The sequence below is a fragment of the Eschrichtius robustus genome, chromosome 13 (assembly GCF_028021215.1).
Source record: "Eschrichtius robustus isolate mEscRob2 chromosome 13, mEscRob2.pri, whole genome shotgun sequence".
Taxonomy (NCBI): Eukaryota; Metazoa; Chordata; class Mammalia; order Artiodactyla; family Eschrichtiidae; genus Eschrichtius; species Eschrichtius robustus.
In genome coordinates, this window is record NC_090836.1 from 43,256,447 (window position 1) to 43,280,952 (window position 24,506).

Here is a 24,506-nt window from a genome sequence, read left to right on the forward strand (position 1 = left end):
CTCCCCCCTCTACACACAAAACAACACAGGGATACCAGGAGGCCCTGGAATGTCAAGGAATCCCATGCTGGGGAAAACAAAAGGACAAGCAAATTTAACCTGAGAAGTTTGTAAAAAGCCTTGTGAACGTGGAAAAACGGTTTCGATGCAACCACTGCTGAGCCTCCTGAGGTGTGGTTGTTGGCAAGAGGTTCTGAAAGAGGGAAAGCATTTTTTTTTGTAACTAAATAGACTCAACCTTAAAAAGGTAAACGTTACATCATTAGGTAACAACAGCCAAATACACCCACATTCAGACAGGCTGAGTTTGCTTGGAAGTTGTTTATACATCAGTCTTCTTTCTCTAACCATGCAAGATATCCATAGAATTCCATCCTTATCTTCCCCACTAGACTGAAAGTTCCTTAAATACAGCACAGTATCTGGTTCAGGCCAAAATTCAATAAATGTTTGCTTAGTGAATGAATGAATAATACTCCCTAAAAGTTGGGCATTTCTACTGAATCACAGTCACCAAAGTATTATTAGACATTAGACTATTAGACTATAATAACTGACATTTATATACTATAATAACTGACATTTAACTTTAGACTTACATCTGTGACTGGAGGGGGTGGCTCTGGCTGGTGATTTGGTGAACCATTTCTAAAGAAACATTTAAAATGAAAGGATGAGTTCATGACACATACTAGGGTTCATCGCCTCATTCTTCGTCATCATAAGTCTTAAGCTAGAGATTTAAGGGAATCTGTGCTATCTCATAAAACATTCTTACTCTTGGATCCAATACTTCTGTTATCTATTATTTTAGCATAAAGACTTTTGTGTGTTGGGGGGGTAGCAGCAGAAACTATGTCATTTTTTATTATTGAAGAAATTGAAAAAAATACCAAAATTCCAGTAAGTTGGGACTGATTAGATAAATTATGCCATAAACAATACTTAACATAAGCTTATTAGAATGTAAACTAAAAATATCAGAATATAAAAGTAATCAATATATTACTACTGTATGAAGGGTATAAATATACACACAAACAGATACAGGAAAAAATTAGAATAAAAAGTATACAATGCAATGTGATCACATACTTTTATAATAAAAAGCACTTAATAATTATTTTTAAAATAGCTTCAAAAATTAGTGCTAATTTGTGATCCAAGGGTTATCTCCACAGCCTTGATCTTCCCCTATACTTCCTTTTGCTCTACAGATTGTCTCTCTTCCCTAATGATTACTTCTTTTATGGGAGAAAAATTTGAGCCTAATAATGAACTACATGACAAAGAGAAGAAAATTTTAAAACTCTTAAATTCTATATAATATTTTAAATTGCCTATAAGTAGACTGCATAATCCATAGGTTGGTAACAGATTTTTCTTTCAAAGAAGATCTTTTCCTTTTTTTTTTTTTCTTTTGGCCTTAGCTGCAAAATTCAAATTCAGCAATCAAATTTAGTAATTAACTTATCTCAGGGCCCTAGTTATCTATCTATTTTTTCTACAATTTCTACCTAGTTTTATTCTTAACTGTTACATTTTGAATATTTAAGCTACTTTTTTTTTTTTTTTTTTTTTGACCGCACTGCATGGGCTGTGGGATTCTAGTTCCCGACCAGGGATTGAACCCGTGCCCCTGCGGTGGAAGCACAGAGTCCCAGCCACTGGACCACCAGAGACTTCCCTAAGCAACCTTAATTAAATACTTTCAGAAGTAGGATGAACATAGAGCCTAAATAAATTCAAAAACGAACATTACAACCAAACAATATACTCACACATTTCACAACCTAACTATTTCAAATTTCAATATGACCTATGTAGAATATGTGTTAAATGCTGGAACTATAAGACAACTTTCTTTAACTGGAGTAGGCATCTATACCAACTTTCAATTATCTCTGATGGTAAAACACAATAAGACTAAATGCATCCCATAGATAATTCCAAAACTTCATTTTAGCTCTCATCTTCACCTTCTTCCCCCAATTATCAAAGATTCATAATAATTAGGTGTTGGGATCATTCTTAATAAGTAACCAAACAGATTTTACTGTTTGCACAACTGTGTTTCAATTCCCAACGACCACTCTGATCAGGAAGTGAAATAACCTCAAGAGAAGCAGTAAGAGGGAGAAGGGAAAAACCCAGAAAATTCAGTCCCTGAATCACTAAAAACTGACCATAAATGCTGTTTTCTAATAGGGGGGGGAAAGGGAATTCCCTGGAGGTCCAGAGGTTAGGACTCTGCGCTCTCACTGCCGAGGGCCGTAAGGGCAATGAAAAACTAAAATCCCATAAGCCTTGCGGCGCGGCCAAAAAAAGTGAAATAAAATAAAATAAATAAATAATAGGGGGGAAAAAAGGCTACATAAAACTCTTTCAGTCTCTTTTGAAGATAATCCAAACCTCAGTTAATATATAAGTCCATCAAAGACTGACCAAATAGAAGGTCTTACTGATTTGGAAAGATTTTGTTTATGGAGACATAACGAAAGAATACATATTTAGGACAAACACAAGCCAATTTCCCAGACTTACCCTTCCCCAAGAGAAAAACTGCTATGGGAACTGTTGAAGCCAGGTGATGGGGAATTATTGACATATGTGATCTCGGGCCATGGAGAACACTAAAAAACAAAGGACAACTTAGACACAGAAAGTACATTTGACTCTTTCTGTGTCAAAATTCCACAAAGATGTACTATTGTTACTCAAATAGCACATCTTTTTTTTTTTTTTTTTTAATTTTATTGGAGTATAGTTGATTTACAATGTTGTGTTAGTTTCAGGTATACAGCAAAGTGAATCGGTTATACATATACATATATCCACTCTTTTTATGATTCTTTTCCCATATAGGCCATTACAGAATATTGAGTAGAGTTCCCTGTGCTATACAGTAGGTCCTTATTAGTTATCTATTTTTTATACAGTAGTGTGTATATGTCAATCCCAGTCTCCCAATTTATCCCTCCCCCCGCTTACCCCCTGGTAACCATAAGTTTGTTTTCTACATTTGTAACTCTATTTCTGTTTTGTAGATAAGTTCATTTGTCAAATAGCACATCTTGATTAGTAAATCTTAATTCCTCAGAGGCCCTCACAACTAAGAGGACAAGTTAGTTTTGACCAGACTGGAAGTGACGTTTCTTTTTTTTTAAACTGAAATATAATTGACATAAACATTGTATTAGTTTTAGGTATACAACATAATGATATATGTATACAGTTGACCCTTGAACAACACAGGTATTAGGAGCGCCGTCTCCCCCTCCACAGTCAAAAATCCAGGTATAACTTGACAGTCAGCCCTTTGTTATCTGCATCCTTGGATTCAACGAACTGCAAACCATGTAGTATTGTAGTACATATTTAGTGGGAAAAAAAAATCTATGTATAAATGAACCCATGCAGTTCACACCTGTGTTGTTCAAGGGTCAACTGTATATTGCAAAATAATTGTATTTTTCTTTTAAGAGTAAAAAGTACTGATTGAAATTGTCACCAAAAGAAATCCTTTTACCTCTGTGAGTATAGTTGTCTCATAGGAAGGTTGATATTTCTCCTTCTCATGAGGCGTTCGTTTCTCCATTTTCTCCCTATCTGTTTTTTGTTTTCTGTCTGCACCTTTGGGCTAAAATGAGCAATATTTTGTTTCAAACTCACGTACTCACCCTTCGACTCAACAATATTACTTCTACGAACTTAAAATAGTCACATGTGATACAAAAAGGTATGTACAATGAGGTAAAGACAAGAGCCATCATTACATCTAAGTCTGAAAATAGGATATTTAAATGTGTGATGGAGTTGAAAAAGAATAAGAGATCTATAGCTACAGACACGGAAAAATCTCTAAAGCACATAGTTAATTGAAAAAAGCAAGCTTCAAAACAATTCATATATATCAATCCCATTTATGTTTCAAAGAAAAGAAAATATGTGTATATCTAGGTACCTGTGTATATAAGAGAACAGAAGGGAACTAGAAAGGTACATATGAAATTATTGACAGTGGTCACCTCTGGGGAGAGGTTGGGGAGTCAGGGTAAGAGTGGTAAAGGGGGACTTCAGGGTCATGCTCTGAATACTGCTGTATTAATGAATCTTTCGCAATGAGAAGATATTTATCCATATGATATCCATATGATCCCTTTTCCAAGTTCCCCTTCTCCCACGACCATCCGTATTTAAATTTCTTTACCGGGCATATCAGTAATTATTTCAATAACTCTAATTTAGGCTGAGCTTTCATAGTTTTTGAAAAAGGGACAAGTGGACTTTCTCACTTGGTGACTAATGTTGCAAATGAAAGATGAGAGAGAAAGTTCCAAGGGCCAGCACAGCGCCCAGGAGTACCTTGAAGACTTTGATCTGGCAGCTGGCTGAGTGTAAGTGCTCAGTATATTCCCCGTTCTCATTCTCCTTGAAGGTATCGATTTGTACTCGAAATGGCACTCCCTTCTCTCCACCATGTTTCCTCATAGTGAACTCTGTGCTAATACAATGCACCTGAAAAGAATACAACATCCAGCCAGGTTTCAGTACTGTTAGCTAGCCAAACCAGTCAGCAACATTTTTGGGGCAACTACTAACAGCAAAACCTTTAAACATCTACAAAAAAACTTTTACTCTCTTTTTGATCATGAAGAATTTACACTCTAATGAGGAAATGAGGAAAACTTAAATGATTTACAAATGCAAACAAAGTAAATGTACAGATCTAATGTTAACAAAAAGCTACTGTGAGGAATTCATTAATTGTTTCAGAAAAGACAGAGTTAACATAAAAGAGAAATGGTTTCTGTTAGTAAAACTTTCCTGAACTTTAAGGTAGATTTTAGAAAGCACAGGCACCATCCATGCTGGGAAAACAGTAAATATGAAAGCTCACAAGCAATAGGAAGAAAAAGGTTTGCTAGGCTACTGCATAAAGTCCAAGATCTTGGTAATCTTAATAGTGGCATCTTGGTTGACCAAATACTAGCTTGGGTAAGTTATTTTCTCTAAGCCTCAAGGACTGTTCTTACAACACAGGATTATTTTTGAAAGTCTTAAATAAAATCATGTATAAAAAGTATTTACTTAACACAATGACTACCTGATGAGAAGTGCTCAAACTATTGGCTATCATACAAATAAACTCTAACAAATGAGACTTTTCAAGCAATCTACCCAAAGGACATAATCAGATATGCAAATCAAATTCCAAGTATAAAGATATTCAAAATAACTTCTTGGATAATAGTGAAAAATTAGAACATTCTCAATGCTAAATAATTGTTAGGTAAGTACATCCAAAGAAGAAAATATTATGCAACCATTAGCAAGTATTTTTGAGAGAAACAAATAAATAAATTGGGGAAATTAGAAGAGCAATTCAGAAACTCCTCATTGCTTTCAGGCACATGTTGAGTAAGTCTGCACTTGTTCAGAGATTCAACCCTGTAAAGATTTCAAATTCAACATGTTTTATCCTTTAAGAACCAAACTGGTAATAAGAGATCCTCTTCAAAACTGGAGCCCTACCTGCAGTGTCTTACCTGAATAAACACAGATGTCCTCTTTGCAGGGTCCCACAGGAACTCCACTGTATTTAGTTGGTTTGGATTAGCCCTAGGATCGATTATACCCACAGACATTGGGATATCTGAGAAACAAATGGTTATCATTGAACAATTCTGAGTGCTACTGGGTTTAAATAAGAAAGCACCGATTCTTATATTATTGGTCCCTAGTTACCAAGATTTTTGTGTATCATACCTTAAACCTTTTTTTGCCAATAAAAAGAGTTTGATTAGACCTAAAATTGACCTAAATACTTGCCTTTTGAGTATCTTTTTTCCATTTTAAAAAGTTTTTACAATAAGACAATTTAAAAGTAGTTTCCTTTTAGTTTGCCAAAATTGTATTTAAAGATAGATTTAGTCTACACACTGGCTCTAGTGTCATGAAAAATTTAATTTACAATCTGCTTCACTTACAGTTTTAAGGTTAGTATTACTGCTAGAAGTAAACTAAGAGGATTGTTATAGAAGGATAAAGCAGTGTCTGAATAAAGGCAGAAAGTGTTGTATCACAAATATAAGTGGGGAAAATTTAACGTAACAATTGATGCTGACTTATGAAGTCATCAAAGAATCCTATAACAGAGTGACACATCTTATTCTCAGGAGGGAAGAAAAATGAATGGGCTTTAGAACTTTGCTTTCCATTCCACATGGCATATATTTAAATATCATTCCCTGACTTCTATTAATATTCAAACTGGGGGATAAGGCCAGGCTGATATTTATTATCATAACTATGCTATAAGTTTTCTACTGTTTTAGTATCAATGATTCAAACAAGAAAGCATTAAGTGAGTCCCACTCCACAGCATTAGCTGTGTTGGATTTATCCTAAAGCCAGTTTATCAAATGGATATCAAGATATCTGTAGGAGAACCAGTGTTTTCTCAGATAAAAATAGTAGTACTTAGATTTGTTTAACAACTATGCTTACCAATAGGAGATAACAACCAGTAAGAGATCAAAGACACAGATGCCAGAATTAAAAGCACATTCATGAAGAGAGGCTGCATGTGTGTTTGTAAAGATCCTTCCCTTTATGACTTAAGAAAAACAAATTCTTTTTTGTTTTATTCACTAGTTTGTTGTATTTTTAGATTCCACATATAAGTGATATCATACAGCATTTGTCTTTCCCTATCTGACTTATTTCACTTAGCATAATGACCTCCAAGTCCATCCATGTTGCTGCAAATGGTAAAATTTCGTTCTTTTTTATGGCTAATATTCCATTGTGTGTATATGTGTGTATAAATATATATATGTATGTGTGTGTGTGTGTGTGTATATATATATATATATATATATATATATATATCTATCTCACATCTTTTTTATCCATTTATCTCTTGATGGACACTTAGGTTGCTTCCATATGTTGGTAATTGTAAATAATGCTGCTATGAACATTGGGGTGCATGTATGTTTTTGAATTGTTTTTGTTTCTTTTGGATATATACCCAGGAGTGGAATTGCTGGGTCATATGGTAGTTCTATTTTTAGTTTTTTGAGAAACCTCCATACTGTTTTCCACAGTGGCTGTACCAACTTACATTCCCACAACAGTGCACAAGGGTTCCCAAAAAGAAGGAAATTGTGGCACATGCTACTATATGTATGAATCTTGCGATTATGGTAACTGAAATAACCCAATCACAAAAAAGACAAATACTGAATGATTTCACTTATCTGAGGCACCTACAGTAGTCACATTCATACAGACAAAAAGTAGAATGGTGGTTACCAGGGACTGGGGAGAGGAGGGAATGGGAAGTTATTGTTTCATGGGTACAGAGTTTCAGTTTTGCAAGATGAAAAAAGTTCTAAAGATGGATGGTAGTGATGGTTGCACAACAATGTGAATGTACTTAATGCAACTGAAATGTACACTTAAAAATGGTTAAAATGGTAAATTTTATGTTATGTATATTTTACCACAACTAAATTTAAAAAACAAAAACAAAAAATCACCCTCAAGTTATGGATGCAATTGTTACAGAACTGAAGTGTCTACACTTTCAACTTCAGTTTTGGAAGCATTATACCAGTAATTTCTTATGCTTAATCAATAACCACTTCTAGGTTCATGGTAATTGAGCCCCTGGAGCATTTTGAATCAAAGTAAATATCAAGGAAAGAAAACCAATTCTCGGACCATAGCTATAGGCATTTCCTGGGCAATAGATTCTCTTAACTTACCTATGTCAAGAATTCTATCTCCAGGTCGGTTCCACCTCCAGCCCTCCAGCTGCTGATGTTCAGTGTATTGTAGCCGTCTGTCATGGAACACGACACGGAATATACTCTAAAAGGAAGCAACAAAATCAAATGATAACAGGATCCCTTAAAAATCAGTGCTGACAAAGGAAAACTAGCAGGAGTCACCCCCAGTTGGTTTCCAGACACAACTTAAAATTATTTTTCTTAAGACCTGTTTTACTCTAAAACCCGTACCATACTGTATTTCAAGGCAAACTTTATAATTGCTCAAATATAATCTATATTATAGTTAACTAGTACCATATTTAAAACTTGGCTTAAACATCAGCCCTGACTGGTAACTAGGCATAAAGGACTCCATTGGAAGCATTTCTACATGCCTCTACTGTTACCGTGTAATATCTGGCTCAGCTCTTCAGATACATATGAAAATCTCACCAAGTCCCCTGCTTGCTAACCCACCATACAACCTGTAAACATTGAGGGTAGGTAGGGGCTGTTTCCATCAACTTTCCTTTTGTGGAAGTGCCTATTAATGTCTCTCTCATCATCTTCTACAGCAGCTGACCAAACTCCTCTGTCTCAATTATACTGTGAATTCATTACTGTCAGTCCAGACTAAGAAAACTGCTATTCATCAACAGTAGCTTCTGGTTTCTTTGCTACTAGACCAAGTACCCAAAGAGACACTGGAACTTCTCTAAAGATCTCAAGGAGGTTACTTTATTCCACCCAAAAAGAACTTCAATGAGCCATGAGACTCTCCTGACATGGAGTGCTAAGCTTTCTGTTTCTGCAGCTCTGAAAAATCCATGTGAATAAGTGGGCTCACCCTGACCCCAAAGAAGTAACACAACAGTTTACGACTCTGCTAGCAAACTGTAGCAGGTAAGAGATACCACCAAGCCCTTTCTGAAAGAAAAAATATTAATCCAAAAAGGGTCACTAAAAGGATATTATGGAGAGGAATGATTTACTTATTTTCTTTTACCTTCACCAACTTGCCATTAATTTCTGGAAGTTCTCCAAGTTTCCTATTGTCTAGCATTCGGATTTCATAAGACTGGCCTAGAACAAAAAGTAACTACATATTATATTCATCATAAATTAACTTCCCAAGATTCAGAAAGAATGAAATTCAGTTGGTTGAATATACAAGAGTATATAACATTATTAGTATTAGTAACAACCATAATCCTTTACTTTATGCTAGGCACAGTGCTAAGTGTTTTCATAAATTATATCATTTAATTGATACAATTCTCTAAGGTATTATCGATTCCAGTTTCACATATAAGGAAACTGAAACATAGAATTTAATCAACTTATCCAAGGCCACACAAATGGTAAAAAATAGAGCTGGATATAGTAATACTTCTCAGACAGTGACCAGTGGGGATGTCCAGGGAACATGGATTAGAAAGAGGGAGACTGGAACTAAAAATGGACAAGTAGACAAAAGAAACCAGTAATATATATCAAATACGACACTGAGGCTTTGACTTTAACAGGTCACACTAGAAAGATGTACTTTTTACATATAAGTGTACCTAATTAAATATCATGAATCCAGCAGGTCTGCAATAATACTAATGAATAACACCACATCTAACCTTGATTGAGATATGTCAGGGTTTCATCATGGAGTTTCACTGCTGGAGAGGTGGCAGCACAAAGCACGTATTGAAAAGGGAGGATTTTATTCTCATTATCTGGAGGCAAACTTGACTCTTCTTGCTTAAAAATGGGCAATGCTAGGACATCACTGAAATAAAACAAACAAATGACTTACTTTAACATCTGACAATGGTGTAAGAGCCGATTTATTACTGAAACCATTTAACTGCAATTCGCTTTGGAAAACCATAAACATTACACACCTTGGAGAAGTTTCTTCCTAACCACTCAGTTCAGATTACCTGCTGTAATATCCCTCTGACCACAACAATGTGGGCAATGACAGACATTCACTACTAAAACCACTTAAGTGTCCAAAGAGAGCGTTTCTAGGAATCATAGACAGGAGCTCCTAAAAGGGCTCTGAAAATTGTATGCAGAGTTCCCAAATGTCAATTTAGGACACTCAGTAATGTATTTGTTCCCAGAAAGGTACCAACTGCAGAATCTTTATAACCACATCAGCTCATCTACTCTAAGGATTAAAACAATAACCAAAATTCCAAGAAACCACATGAAAAGCACAAATCAATGACTGGTATATATTTCAAGGTCAGTTTGCATTCTGTGGAATACAACTAATATTGATATATCCCTACCAGCTATCTCCTCCAAGAAAAAGCTTCTTATACCTCTCAGTTTATCTAAACTTGCAAACCAAAGAGACACATCCAATGAGTTCTAATATGTTGCTCATTCTTATGTGCTAAAGAGTACTGGACCAAGTTTGAAATCCTAGCTTTCTAGATTCTAGCATCTAGTCTCTAGAACCTTTGGGCAAATCTTGGGCAAGCTCTCTTGAGTCTTCATTCCTTCATCTATAAAATGGGAACCACATTTGCTGCAAAGAGTAAATATATGAGAAAATATTTCGGAAACAATAAGGGGCTAAAATGGATGGAAAAGAATAGAAATAATTTTCCCTCAGGGAGAGATATACCATGTGCTTGGATTGAACAATCAACATTGTGAAAATGACTATACTACCCAAAGCAATCTACAGATTCAATGCAATCCCTATCAAACTACCAATGGCATTTTCCACAGAACTAGAACAAAAAATTTCACAATTTGTATAGAAACACAAAAGACCCCGAATAGCCAAAGCAATCTTGAGAAAGAAAAACGGAGCTGGAGGAATCAGGCTCCCTGACTTCAGACTATACTACAAAGCTACAGTAATCAAGACAGTATGGTACTGGCACAAAAACAGAAATATAGATCAATGGAACAGGATAGAAAGCCCAGAGATAAACCCACACACATATGGTCACCTTATTTTTGATAAAGGAGGCAAGAATATACGGTGGAGAAAAGACAGCCTCTTCAATAAGTGGTGCTGGGAAAACTGGACACCTACATGTAAAAGAATGAAATTAGAACACTCCCTAACACCATACACAAAAATAAACTCAAAATGGATTAAAGGCCTAAATGTAAGGCCAGACACTATCAAACTCTTAGAGGAAAACATAGGCAGAACACTCTATGACATAAATCACAGCAAGATCCTTTTTGACCCACCTTCTAGAGAAATGGAAATAAAAACAAAAACAAACAAATGGGACCTAATGAAACTTAAAAGCTTTTGCACAGCAAAGGAAACCATAAACAAGATGAAAAGACAACCCTTAGAATGGGAGAAAATATTTGCAAATGAAGCAACTGACAAAGGATTAATCTCCAAAATTTACAAGCAGCTCATGTAGCTCAATATCAAAAAAAACGAACAACCCAATCCAAAAATGGACAGAAGACCTGAATAGACATTTCTCCAAAGAAGATATACAGATGGCCAATAAACACATGAAAGAATGCTCAACATCACTAATCATTAGAGAAATGCAAATCAAAACTACCATGAGGTATCACCTCACACCGGTCAGAATGGCCATCATCAAAAAATCTACAAACAATAAATGCTGGAGAGGGTGTGGAGAAAAGGGAACCCTCTTGCACTGTTGGTGGGAAGGTAAACTGATACAGCCACTACGGAGAACAGTATAGAGGTTCCTTTAAAAACTAAAAATAGAACTACCATACGACCCAGCAATCCCACTACTGGGCATATACCCTGAGAAAACCATAATTCAAAAAGAGTCATGTACCACAATGTTCATTGCAGCTCTATTTACAATGGCCAGGACATGCAAGCAACCAAAGTGTCCATCGACAGATGAATGGATAAAGAAGATGTGGCACATATATACAATGGAATATTACTCAGCCATAAAAAGAAACGAAATTGAGATTTGTAGTGAGGTGGATGGAACTAGAGTCTGTCATACAGAGTTAAGTGAGTCAGAAAGAGAAAAACAAATACCGTATGTTAACACATATATATGGAATCTTAAAAAAAAAAAAAAAAAGGTTATGAAGAACCTAGGGGCAGGACAGGAATAAAGATGCAGACGTACAGAATGGACTTGAGGACACGGGGAGAGGGAAGGGTAAGCTGGAATGAAGTGAGAGAGTGGCATGGACTTATATATACTACCAAATGTAAAATGGATAGCTAGTGGGAAGCAGCTGCATAGCACAGGGAGATCAGCTCGGTGCTTTGTGACCACCTAGAGGGGTGGGATAGGGAGGGTGGAGGGAGACGCAAGAGGGAGGAGATATGGGGATATATGTATATGTATAGTTGATTCACTTTGTTATACAGGAGAAACTAACACACCATTGTAAAGCAATTATACTCCAATAAAGATGTTAAAAAAAATTTTTTTTTTTTCCCCTAAGAAGTCCTAGCCATGGCTAGTAAGAAAGAATATTCTGGGCCCTGGAGACCAACTGTTGTGATCACCATTCAGTCCAGATCAAACTTTAAAAGGATCTTAAGAGCTGTACCAAATTAAAGAGTATTTCAAATTATCTCAAGACATGCCACGAAATTCTCAAAATAAAATGTATTTTAATTAAAAAAATATGTACATATACTCACTAGAACAGTTAAAATGAAAAAGAATGACAACCCAAATGTTGGCAAGGATGTAGAGCAACTAGGACTCTCATACTTTGCCAGTAGGAATGTAAAATGATACAACCACTTTAGAAAAAGGTTAGGCAATCTCTTACAAGAGTAAACATGTATCTGCCCCTTGATCCAGCAATTCTACTCATATGTATTTATCTAAGAGAAATGAAAATATAAGACCAACCACAGACTTATACATGAATGTCCATAGCATAAAAGCAAAAACTGGAAAGAATCCAAATGTTCATAATTAAGAAAATGGATTACAAACTGTGGTATACTCATACAATGGAGTACTACTCAGCAAAACAAGGAATGCAACAAAATGGATGAATATCACAGACATGATACTGAACAAAAGAAGCCAGAAAAAAAGAATATATCATGCATGATCCCATTTATATGATGTTCTAAAACAGGCAAAATTAAGGAGAACAGTGGCTTGCTAGCAGGGCGGGGATTGACTTGGAAGGTATACAGGGAACTTCCTGGGGAGATAAAAGTGTTCTATATTATGTTTAGGTGTGTGGGTCACATGGTCGTAACTGTACAGCTGAAATCTGTGCATTTCAATCCATATAAATTTTACCTAAAAGAAAAAAATTATTGACTGGAGGATGGGAAATGGTATAAATGGTAAAGGAGTAGTAACATGTTGTAATTTTTAAAGCTGGGGGATAGATACAAGAGGGTTCATTACACTATTTTGCTTATATACGTTTTGAAATTTTCTATAATGAAGTCTTTTTTTTAAATAGAAAAAATATGTATAGGCCACAGTGCACTTCCAGGTATAAAAGAAAGGCAACAGATACATAACATAAAAAAAAAAACTGAGATTCTAAAGGGTTAGAGGTCAGGGATCCAGTGATTCTTGTCAACATTCCCCACATTCAAAATGAAATACACTCAAACCTTTACCTGTAATTTAAATATTATGCTTATACCGTAAAACAAAGAGATCAAAATCAATTTTACTATCCACAGATGGAAGGGCATTCCTTATATGCACCTACATCCCTCAGCGGTCTACATTATCCCCAAACATTAGATTATAAGGTTATTACATTCAGGCAAAAACAACAATTGATAGAAAAGTGACTGCAATCGTATGAATCATATATATAACATTATAAATTCTTATTGGAATATAAAACAAGCAGCAAATGTTCTGATTATTGACCTAAGAATACACATAGGTACAATAAAAATTTAATGGCATGAATGTTAAAAAAAAAAAAAAGGGAGGGTTAGAAAAGAAATTTCTTTCTGCTGATGTCTAAATAGCAAAGACATGTTATGAGTTGAATCCAGTCAGCAGAGATACAAACCGGTGTTTATGAAACACAGGTTTCTTGTTGCTAAAAAGTATTTCAAAGGCAAGAAAAACAAAGGGTGCTTCCCTCTTCCTTAGGCCTGAAGGTGTGTGCTTTGCTTATACGGGTGGGGTTAAGAGTGGAGAAGGTGGGGAATCCTTCTTTCTGTCCATATTAATTTGTCAGGCAAAACATACTGTTGTTCCCTTGAGGTTATACAAAACTGTAGAAGCACTGGGGTTTCTAAAAAAGTACTCTGTCCCAGTTCTTCCTCTTCTCAAAATCAGGAAGCTACCACTGCTCCCACAGCAAACAGTATAGAAAATAAAGCAAAACACTACAAAATTAAGAAACATGAGGTTAGTCTTTGGAGACTTTGTTGCCTTATCATCCTCAAATGCATCATATCTGATAATTCCTTGAAAGATTAGTGGCTATTACCAGGAATCAAGGCAAACTGGATTTTGCAACATAGCAACAGCTGAAACATTATGAACGTAGGGGTTTTTTTTCTTCTCAAGTATCAGTGCCTAGTAAGGTTAATATATAACAACAGTTCCTAGTCTTCTCAATATAATGTGGCATTACACCTAACCCCTTATGACTAAGCAAAGGACTGTCATTTGAGGCCGGAATTCTAAAATTGATTCTAAAAGTTACCACTAAAATTAACTCAAAACAGCACAGCCAACCCAAATACACAAAACTGTATTATCTCATGAGAGATTTTAAAATCTAAAATGCTCAAATATATTTGAATTACTCATGTTCCCACCACACTGTGTTGCTTTCACTCTGCTGCGGGAGCTTGCGGGAGCAAGAATACCACTCAGTTCCACATTCCTAGAGGTGGAGGCTAAAGGTCACTGGCAAACCCAGCTCTAGGCCCCTGTTTACACCAAAACAATAACAAACAAATTCAGCGAGACACAATTCTAGAAATACAGAAAGCTGCCCCTTCTCAGACATAAATTGAGTACAGATTTGGAAAACCAACTCTAGTGGACTCTAAGTAGTTGCTACCAATGTATAATTTAGCATTTTATTATATTATTTGATTGCCTCGTATACTTAATTCATTCCAATGAAACATGAGCTATTTAAAGGGAGTAACTTCTCTTTTGTGTGCTTAGTAAATACTTGTTGACATGATTTATATTTTTGTTTCTCCAGAATATTCAGCCCTAATACATTTTTTAAAAATAAATTTATTTATTTATTTACTTTTGGCTGTGTTGGGTCTTCGTTGCTGTGCGTGGGCTTTTCTCTAGTTGCCGTGAGCGGGGGCTGCTCTTTGTTGCGTGCGTGGCCTTCTCATTGCAGTGGCTTCTCTTGTTGAGGAGCATGGGCTCTAGGCACACAGGCTCAGTAGTTGTGGCTCGCAGGCTCTAGAGCGCAGGCTCAGTAGTTGTGGCGCACGGGCTTAGTTGCTCCACGGCATGTGGGATCTTCCCGGACCAGGGCTCAAAACCGTGTCCCCTGCATTGGCAGGTGGATTCCCAACCACTGCGCCACCAGGGAAGTCCAGCCCTAATACATTTTGATTATTTTCAAATTTTCAACGTCTCACAGTATCTCTGATCAAATATAAGGATATAGAAATCTTACCTGTTAAAGATAAGTTAAGTATATGTTAAAAATGTGCACTGCTAAGTAGAAATCCACACCTGAGAGTAGAGGCCTAGCAGAAAGCATTTGAGTGGAAGTAATTGAGGAACAGAAACAATATCAGGTATGATCTTTCCTGTACGTAACTGGGATTCCATGAAGAGCTGCTTCATGGTCCTCTGAGGTATAAGTTACCGTGTGACATAAGACAGCCTCTTACTGGTCTCTACTAATGCACAGCTATGGTTTAACCTTCTCCCCCAGGCCTACCATCTCTTGAAACCCTCTTCTACAGAGCCTGGAGCAAAGAGAGGGTGAGGTTTGATGAACTTTACCTTGAGTAAGAGGCAAACAGACAGATGTCCACAGCACCTAAGGAAATTAGAAACTAACTTGGGACAATAAGATGCCATGAACTTCTGGGCTTCCCTGATGGCGCAGTGGTTAAGACTCCACCTGCCAATGCCGGGAACACGGGTTCGAGACCTGGTCTGGGAAGATCCCACATGCCGCGGAGTAACTAAACCTGTGTGCCACAACTACTGAGCCTGTGCTCTAGAGCCCACAAGCCACAGCTACTGAAGCCCGCATGCCTAGAGCCCGTGCTCCGCAACAAAGCCACAGCAATGAGAAACCCTCGCACCACAATGAAGAGTAGGCCCTGCTCGCTGCAACTAGAGAAGGCCCGCGTGCAGCAACAAAGACCCAACTCAGCCAAAAATAAATAAATAAATTTATTAAAAAAAAAAAAAGATGCCATGAACTTCTAACTTCCCTATTCATAACACTTACTTAGCCTCCATCATTATGAAAATAAAACATGAAATAAAACATGTCAATATCCCTATGTTAGTTACAGAATGAAAGGGCAAGAACTGAAAAGACTACACCCTACACTGAGGTCAGCTTCAAAAGAAAAAAATATCCAGTAAACAACTGGTCCTAACACTTTTAAAGAGGAGAGGACAGCAGACTGATTTCCTTGGATCTGTGGGAAGGATGGAAGGGCAGATCAGGGAGGACACCTGGCCAGGAGAGAGAGCCCTGCAAGTTTTAACATGAAGCCAGTGAGATGCCCTAACTACCGAGTAATGGTGAAATTAACTGGCTTTCTTGGTAGGAGCCCTCTGTCACAAAGTGGTAAAAGATTTTTGCTACCTGAACATCTGGTGAAATATCTCATTCAACTAGAAAGCAGCATATATAGTAAAAAATTTGCCTTGCTAATTGTTCTATCACCCAGATGGCAGAATAAGTAGAATTATAATTCTGAACCTAAGTTGACCAAGAAAGAGAAACTGATCAGAAAAGAGGAAGTGGTGAGAGCCTCAAAAGAAAGCAACCAAACCAGGTAGGCTGGAAGAAGGAACACAGTGAGAGCAGGCTTCAAACAGTGAAGAAGACAGGACCCAAGCTCAAGGTCTGAGATGGGAAAAAGTTCTCAAAAATGAAATCTGCCAATCCCACATTATCTGAGATAGAGGGAAAACAGAAAGGAGGTATCTAAAGAGACTGGATGGAAAGGTCACGAATCAACTCAAGAGTTAGAAGGACATGCACAAGAAAACTAAATATATAAAAGGAAAGAAACTATTTTTTAGGAAGTAGCAACAATATATGTAAGAAGCAAGCTTGAGCTGAAGCCCAGAATGTGCTGAGGCTTGCAAAGCAGGTAAGAGAAGGCACAGGTCCACTCTTTGATGTAAATGGCATATTACTAATTAATATAAAGCAGAGACAGAAGAACATCTCAATTCCTGTTTTTTCTTCTATCTTTTCTGTAAAGAAAAAACATCTTGAGAATAGAAAAAGAAGACCAAATATGGGACTAATGGATCATGATACATAAGGAGACTATCAAAAAGTGCCTGGAATGAAATTATATACCTGGATGAAATTATATACCAGGAGAATTAAAGAATGTGCAGATGAGATCCATCGGTGACACTCTTATGTGTAAACTCAGACAAATCTCATGATTCTGATAATGCCAAATATCACATTAGCTTTTTATGTCTGTAGTAGCAATTTTCAAAATGAAAAAAGAGTATATTCTTCATACCTTATACCAGAGTGATCTGATATGAAGTCCAAGGCAAGACTGCAGAAAAGGTTATTAAAAGAATAGTTTATGAGTTATTTAGGCAGGGCATCAAGAATTACTAGAGGCCATAACCAAACTATCTCATTTTCCTTTTTAAATGTGGTTTGACCAGGGAATGCTATAAGCATAAATATATCTGGATTTCAGCAATGCATAAAACAGTCTCTCTTGATATTCCTGCTGAAGGTGAAAAATATGAATTCTATAAGTTAAGTGGCTTTCAGATAACTATACAACTTCACCTAGAGTGCAGGTAAGTCTAGAAGAAGGTTTAGTGATATGCCACAGGACCCGAGAAACCTGTCCTCTGCAACGTGTTTTATAAATAAATGACTTGGATGAGGGCACTAAAGAGGACGATGATCAAATATGCAAATGACAGGAATCTGGGATGGGAAAGCAATTTCATATATGATAGGATCAACTTTTAAAGTCATTCTAATTGGCTGGAATAGGAGGCTAAATCTAACAGGATAAAATGTAATAAGGATAAATATAAAGTCATGCACTTAGAACTAACAACAGCAACAACAAAATGGCCCACTATATGTGAGAAAGACTAGGACTTAAAAAAAAAAAAATTTATTTAAGTGAGACAAGCAATGTGACATGGCTGCCAAAAATGCTAATATCAGGTTTCATCAAAAGTGAAGTCTGAGGGGCTTCCCTGGTGGCGCAGTGGTTAAGAATCCACCTGCCAATGCAGGGGACGTCGGTTCGAGCCCTGGTCCGGGAAGATGCCACATGCCGCGGAGCAACTAGGCCCGCGAGCCACAACTACTGAAGCCCACGCGCCTAGAGTCCGTGCTCCGCAACAAGAGAAGCCACCGCAGTGAGAAGCCCGCGCACCGCAACGAACAGTAGCCCCCACTCACCGCAACTAGAGAGAAGCCCGCACGCAGCAACAAAGCCCAATGTAGCCAAAAATAAATAAATTAATTAATTTAAATAAAAAAGTTATAGATAAGATCCCCTTACAGAGCACACAGCATCACTGTCATCTAAATTTCTATCTCTGCACAGCAACAAATCTTACTAAATTATTCTACAAACACCTAGTGTTTTCCTACATTCTAGTTCATTGTCCTTACAGTATTACTAATACTTGAGGAAGCATAAATGAATTATTTAAAAACAGTACAGATTACGTAACTCAAAAGGGCCTACTATGTTTATAGTAGGTGTTTTATACAACTCTGCCCTGAGTAGCTTAACTCTACTCCCCTGGAACTTCAAACTTCAACTTCAAACCTGGAAAAGGGACTGTTCGGTATGACCTCAAAACACAGGCGAGCAGTAGATAAAAACAACACATCTGGATTTTATGCTGATGATGTCCTTGAAAGAGATATTGGTCATCTGACAGTCTTTCTTTATGAATACTGTTTCTGGAACTTTTTTCCAGATCTCAATACTGGGCTTAATGTTCTTTAAGCACTTTAATAAGTGCTTCTAGGTATAAACCATTCTTCAGCAGTTAGGAGACCAGAAATTTGAATTGTTGTCATTTATTATGTACATCTCAAAGCTTACCCAAAAATGAAGCTAATTTCTTTTTTCCCTCCAAGTCTTTGTTGTTGTTGTTTTAAATATTTATTTATTTATTTCTGCACTGGGTCTTAGTTGCGGCACATGGTATCTTTTTAGTTGCAGCACGCGGGATCTAGTTCCCTGACCAGGGATCGATCCCGGGCCCCCTGCATTGGGAGCGTGAAGTCTTAGCCACTGGACCACCAGGGAAGTCCCCCTCCAAGTTCTTGAATCTCCCTCATTTCTACCATGCTGAATTATTTGCCAATTACCACTTATTTCCTTCTATAAGCAATGTGTTTTTTATTTTCCTTTAACTTAGAAAGTCACTAAAAACTTCTCATTTCAAATCTGTCTAGAAGCCTTACTTACTTCGGAAGCTGAAAAGTATCTGACCAATATCAGATACAAATTTACTTCCAGAGAGCTTGTAAGATATTAAAAGTTTAGTCAAAGCAATCTGAATCAGCAAAGCCCTACCTCAGGAGATTTGCCAGATATAGGCCTGCTTTCTGTTTTTTTCCTACATTACAGGATTAGCTCTTACAGCCTACAAATCTCATTAAAACACTGCTAATTGAAAACATCACCTGTGGCATCATTAGTACCAGGCTCTTTCATTAAATTTCTGAAATCACCGACTCTTCCCATTTAGGTGATGAATGACAACCATGGGTTATATGTTCCAGGGAATCTGGCAGTTTTGATATAAAAAAATAGAGCTCCCATTTCAGTATTCAAAGATCTGATATCCAGCATCATATTATGACCTATCTGGGAAAACAACAATAGTTTTTTGTTTTTGTTTTCCTGTGACTAAGGGAAACCACCTTAGCCCCTTATATTGCCGAAACTCAAAGCTTCTTTTCAGGTCCAAAATGTCTACCAGTTCTTTTGTTTTTGTTTTTGTTTTTGTCTTTGTTTTGCAGTTAAGCTTCCCTCCCTCTTCACTAGCAAGAATCACTCACCACCTTTGAGGTTCTTCTGCCTTGCTCATTCCATCCCCGCTACCAAGCCCAGCTAGCTAGCTTCAAAGCTGGACAATCTCCCTAGTCCCCCATTCCTCCCTGCAGTGAAAGACAAACACAGACATTTTTCTGTTTGTTAACGCTTTAACCACTAATGACTTTTGGGGAAATCCTAAAAGTATCAGAATACCAGTCCCATGAAATGGTAAAAAGACTTTAGCTATCCCTCTCCCCTTTATGCTCACAGTGGCAGGGCTTATGAAAGTTTCTCCTCCTTCAGACCACATCTTTGAGGAAGGTCCTTTCTTCTAAAATGGCCAACATATTCCCTGGAGATGATGCAATCAAAGCAGATCTGTTACTTGCTCCCTTCCTCTTATAGATAGAAGGCAGACAGGTAGGTAGGTAGATAGATGAATAGACAGATGACAGAGAATTAATTTGCATTTCTAAGGATATGCAGAGCAAAAGACACCCAGTTCACTAAGCTTCAACCCTTCTCAGGAATGATAACTAGCTTTTTATCATTATCCTCCGATCAACAGCCAGAGTAACCTTTAAAAATGTAAATCTATATGACAGACTCTAACTCCATCCACCTCATTACAAATACCTCCATTTCATTTCTTTTTATGGCTGAGTAATATTCCATTGTATATATGTGCCACATCTTCTTTATCCATTCATCTGTCGATGGACATTTAGGTTGCTTCCATGTCCTGGCTATTGTAAACAGAGCTGCAATGAACATTTTGGTACATGACTTTTTTTTTTTTTTTTTTTAATTTATTTATTTATGGCTGTGTTGGGTCTTCGTTTCTGTGCGAGGGCTTTCTCCAGTTGCGGCAAGTGGGGGCCACTCTTCATCGCGGTGCGCGGGCCTCTCACTATCGCGGCCTGTGGAGCACAGGCTCCAGACGCGCAGGCTCAGCAATCGTGGCTCACGGGCCCAGTTGCTCCGCGGCATGTGGGATCTTCCCAGACCAGCGCTCGAACCCGTGTCTCCCTGCATTGGCAGGCAGATTCTCAACCACTGCGCCACCGGGGAAGCCCGACTCTTTTTGAACTATGGTTTTCTCAGGGTATATGCCCAGTAGTGGGATTGCTGGGTCGTATGGTAGTTCTATTTGTAGTTTTTTAAGGAACCTCCATACTGTTCTCCATAGTGGCTGTATCAATTTACATTCCCACCAACAGTGCAAGAGTGTTCCCTTTCCTCCACACCATCTCCAGCATTTATTGTTTCTAGATTTTTTGATGATGGCCATTCTGACCGGTGTGAGATGATATCTCATTGTAGTTTTGATTTGCATTTCTCTAATGATTAATGATGTTGAGCATTCTTTCATGTGTCTGTTGGCAATCTGTATATCTTCTTTGGAGAGATGTCTATTTAGGTCTTCTGCCCATTTTTGGATTGGGTTGTTCGTTTTTTTGTTATTGAGCTGCATGAGCTGCTTGTAAATCTTGGAGATTAATCCTTTGTCAGTTGCTTCATTTGCAAATATGTCACTACTCTGTTTACAATGCTTCAGTGGCTTCCCAATGAAATCACGAGGGGGCCCAGATTCGATTCCTGGTCGGGCAACTAGATCCCACACGCATGCCGCAACTAAGAAGTCCGCATGCCACAACTAAAGATCCCACGTGCCATGACGAAGATCCCACGTGCCCAACTAAGACCCGGTGCAGCCTAAATAAATAAATATTAAAAAACAAAAACAAAAACCATAGCTGTAACTCCTACACTGGCTATTCTCCTCTCTGGCCTCCTGAATATCCTCTCCTAATTTTCTTCCTACCTCACCAGCAATGCCTCCTCAACTCCCTTGTGGCAACCCCTCTTCCTCCATAAAACCTCAGGACTTGATTTTGGCTCTTCTCTTTCTACACTCCCAGATGATCTCATTAATTCCCATACACTTAAATAATAACTTATTCTGATGACTCCCAAACATATCTACTAGGTCCAGACTTCTATTTTGAACTCCAAATTCCATATTTAAATACCTGTCTAATGTTGCCTCTTCGATGTCTCTCAAGGATATCAAATGGGCCAGGTCCAAAAGAGAACTCTCAATCTTCCTCCAAACCTGCCCAGTCTACCTCCCCTCCCCCTATTCCTCCCACCCTTGTACTGGATGGCAAACTATTCATCAGAATGCTCAAACTAGAACCCTTGAAGGCATCCTAGATTGATACTTTTCCCTTATCTTCATGCCCATTAACAAGTCCTATGAATTTTTATCTGAAAAATGTATCTTGAACTCATCTTCCTTTCGGTAAAGTATAGATAGGAATTAAGAGTGTAGGCACTGGAGTTAGACTACTAGAATTTAAGTCACAGCAATAATAACAGCTAGCATTTATTGAGCATTTACTGTTTGCCTAACACTGTCCTAATTATTTTATAATACGTATATTAACTCATTTAACTTTCATAAGAACCTCATGAGGTGGGTACTATTATTATTATTTCTATTTTAAATTAAAGCAACAGAGGTTAAGGAACTTGTCCAATCCTGATAGAACCAGAATTCATACTCCTAAATCTAGTGCCAGATCTCACTATGCTAGGCTGCCTCTCGGAGAAAGGAGACAAAAGATAGGGAGATCAGTTTAAAGCTAAGGCAACAGTCTGGGTAAGAAATAATGAGAATCTGAATCAGTAATGAAAGTAGGGACAAATTTATGAAATATTCAGGTAAGTCCTAAATAGAGAGTTATATCATGTTCAAGGACTGAAAGACTGAATATTATAAAGATGTCAGTTTTTCCCAAACTGATCTGTAGATTCAGTCCCACTCAATATCCCAAGGGATTCAACTTGACAAGTTGATTCTAAAATTTTATCAATTAACAAAACCAAGAATAGCCAAGATACTCCTTAAGAAGAAAAAACGTAAGAGATTTACCCTGTCAGATATCAAATATTATTTCGAAGTTTTTAGTAATTAAGACAGAATAGTATGGACTCAGATAGACAAATTAAACTATATAACAGAATACAGAACCCATAAACTGACCCCACATATACAAAATTTGATTTATGACAGAGCTGATATCACTGGTCAGTGAAAAAAGGACTGACTTTTTAATTAACAATGTTGGAAAAACTGGATATCTATATGGGGGAAAATGAAATTGGATCCTTAACAATACCCAATACAAAATTCAACTAAAAAAAACAATTCTGGGAGTTCCCTAGAGGTCCAGTGGTTAGGACTTGGCCCTTTCACTGCCATGGCCCGGGTTCAATCCCTGGTTGGGGAAGCTGCATGGTGCACTCAAAAAAAAAAAAAAGCACAAACAAAAACAAAAACAAAAAAACTAAGTGGATTAAAGATTTAAGTGTGAAAAGCAAAAATGTAAAACTTTTAGAAGACAATAGAAAAGAATAATTCTATGGCCTTAGAGTAGGGAAGAATTTCTTAGACATTAAAGTCATATACCATAAAGGAGAAGACTGATAAATTATAATACACTAAATTAAGAACTTTGGAACCAGTGACACATAAAATGAAATGATAAGCCATAAACCGGGAGAAGATACCAGCTATACACATAAATGACAATAGATGAGGATCCAAAATACATTTTAAATTCCTATAAATTAATATAAAAAAGACCAACCCCTCTGCTCCCCACAAATAAAAACTTGAATACTTACTTCTCAGGAGACAACATAAATAACATAACAAAGAAAAGGTGCTCAGACTCACAAGAAATCAGGAAAATACAAATCAAAACCACACTAAAATCCACACCCATTAGATTGACAAAAATTAAAATACTGACTAAATAAAGTATTGGCTAGGATACAGAACAACCAAAACACTTAAACTCAAAGTATACCAGGAAAAACAATTTAGTATTATTTTTTATGAAGATGCACAAACTTCATAATCCAGCAGTTCCATTATTCCTACAATCCCTCTGCCTGGAATAGAGTCTCTAACTTTGCATGACCAAATCTTACTCTTGAGATACCACCTTCAGAAGGTAGAAGTAGTATTTCTATGTTCTGAACTCCTACAGTGCTTTGTAAGTGTTTTTGGCATACCAATTTCTAGCCTGCATCATACATATTTATATACAAGTCTTATCTTCTCTACCAAATTGTAAGCAAATAGAGAACAAGAACCTGCTTGATTTGTCTTTTAATCACCATAGCACTAGACACAGCACCTGCATAAGGCAGCATATGATAAAGACTCAAAGCTACAGAATCAAGCTGTACAAAACCTAGCATGTAGGAGGCACTCAAATATTTGTTGAATGGGTGAATAAAAATTTGCTTAGTGACTAACTGAATCAACCAGGAATTGCTGTGCATACCAAACATGAACTAGTGGTGAAATAAAAATCAGAACACTGATTTGTGTATCCAAAGTCCCAAATGAATTTTTCTTCCAGATTCTAGCCTGATGATGCATAGTGAGAGTCAACTACCAGCTACAACTGGAAACTACTGCCAACAAGGCAGATAAAGAATGAGGGCAGGATAGGAGGAGGTGGAAAAAAGAAAAA

At 37.2% G+C, this 24,506-nt stretch overlaps 1 protein-coding gene across 4 annotated transcripts in view; it reads right to left on the reverse strand.

The window, feature by feature from the left end:
• TFCP2 (transcription factor CP2) overlaps window positions 1-24,506 on the reverse strand; it is a 51,363-nt gene that overhangs the window by 6,967 nt on the left and 19,890 nt on the right. For all 4 annotated transcript variants that reach the window (XM_068560446.1, XM_068560445.1, XM_068560444.1 and 1 more), the window contains 9 exons: window positions 9,410-9,561; window positions 8,788-8,864; window positions 7,776-7,881; window positions 5,550-5,656; window positions 4,366-4,518; window positions 3,530-3,640; window positions 2,545-2,633; window positions 600-648; window positions 100-193 (listed from right to left, as the gene is read on the reverse strand). In XM_068560446.1, the coding sequence (XP_068416547.1) occupies window positions 100-193; window positions 600-648; window positions 2,545-2,633; window positions 3,530-3,640; window positions 4,366-4,518; window positions 5,550-5,656; window positions 7,776-7,881; window positions 8,788-8,864; window positions 9,410-9,561 (938 nt within the window). The remainder of the gene's footprint in view (window positions 1-99; window positions 194-599; window positions 649-2,544; window positions 2,634-3,529; window positions 3,641-4,365; window positions 4,519-5,549; window positions 5,657-7,775; window positions 7,882-8,787; window positions 8,865-9,409; window positions 9,562-24,506) is intronic.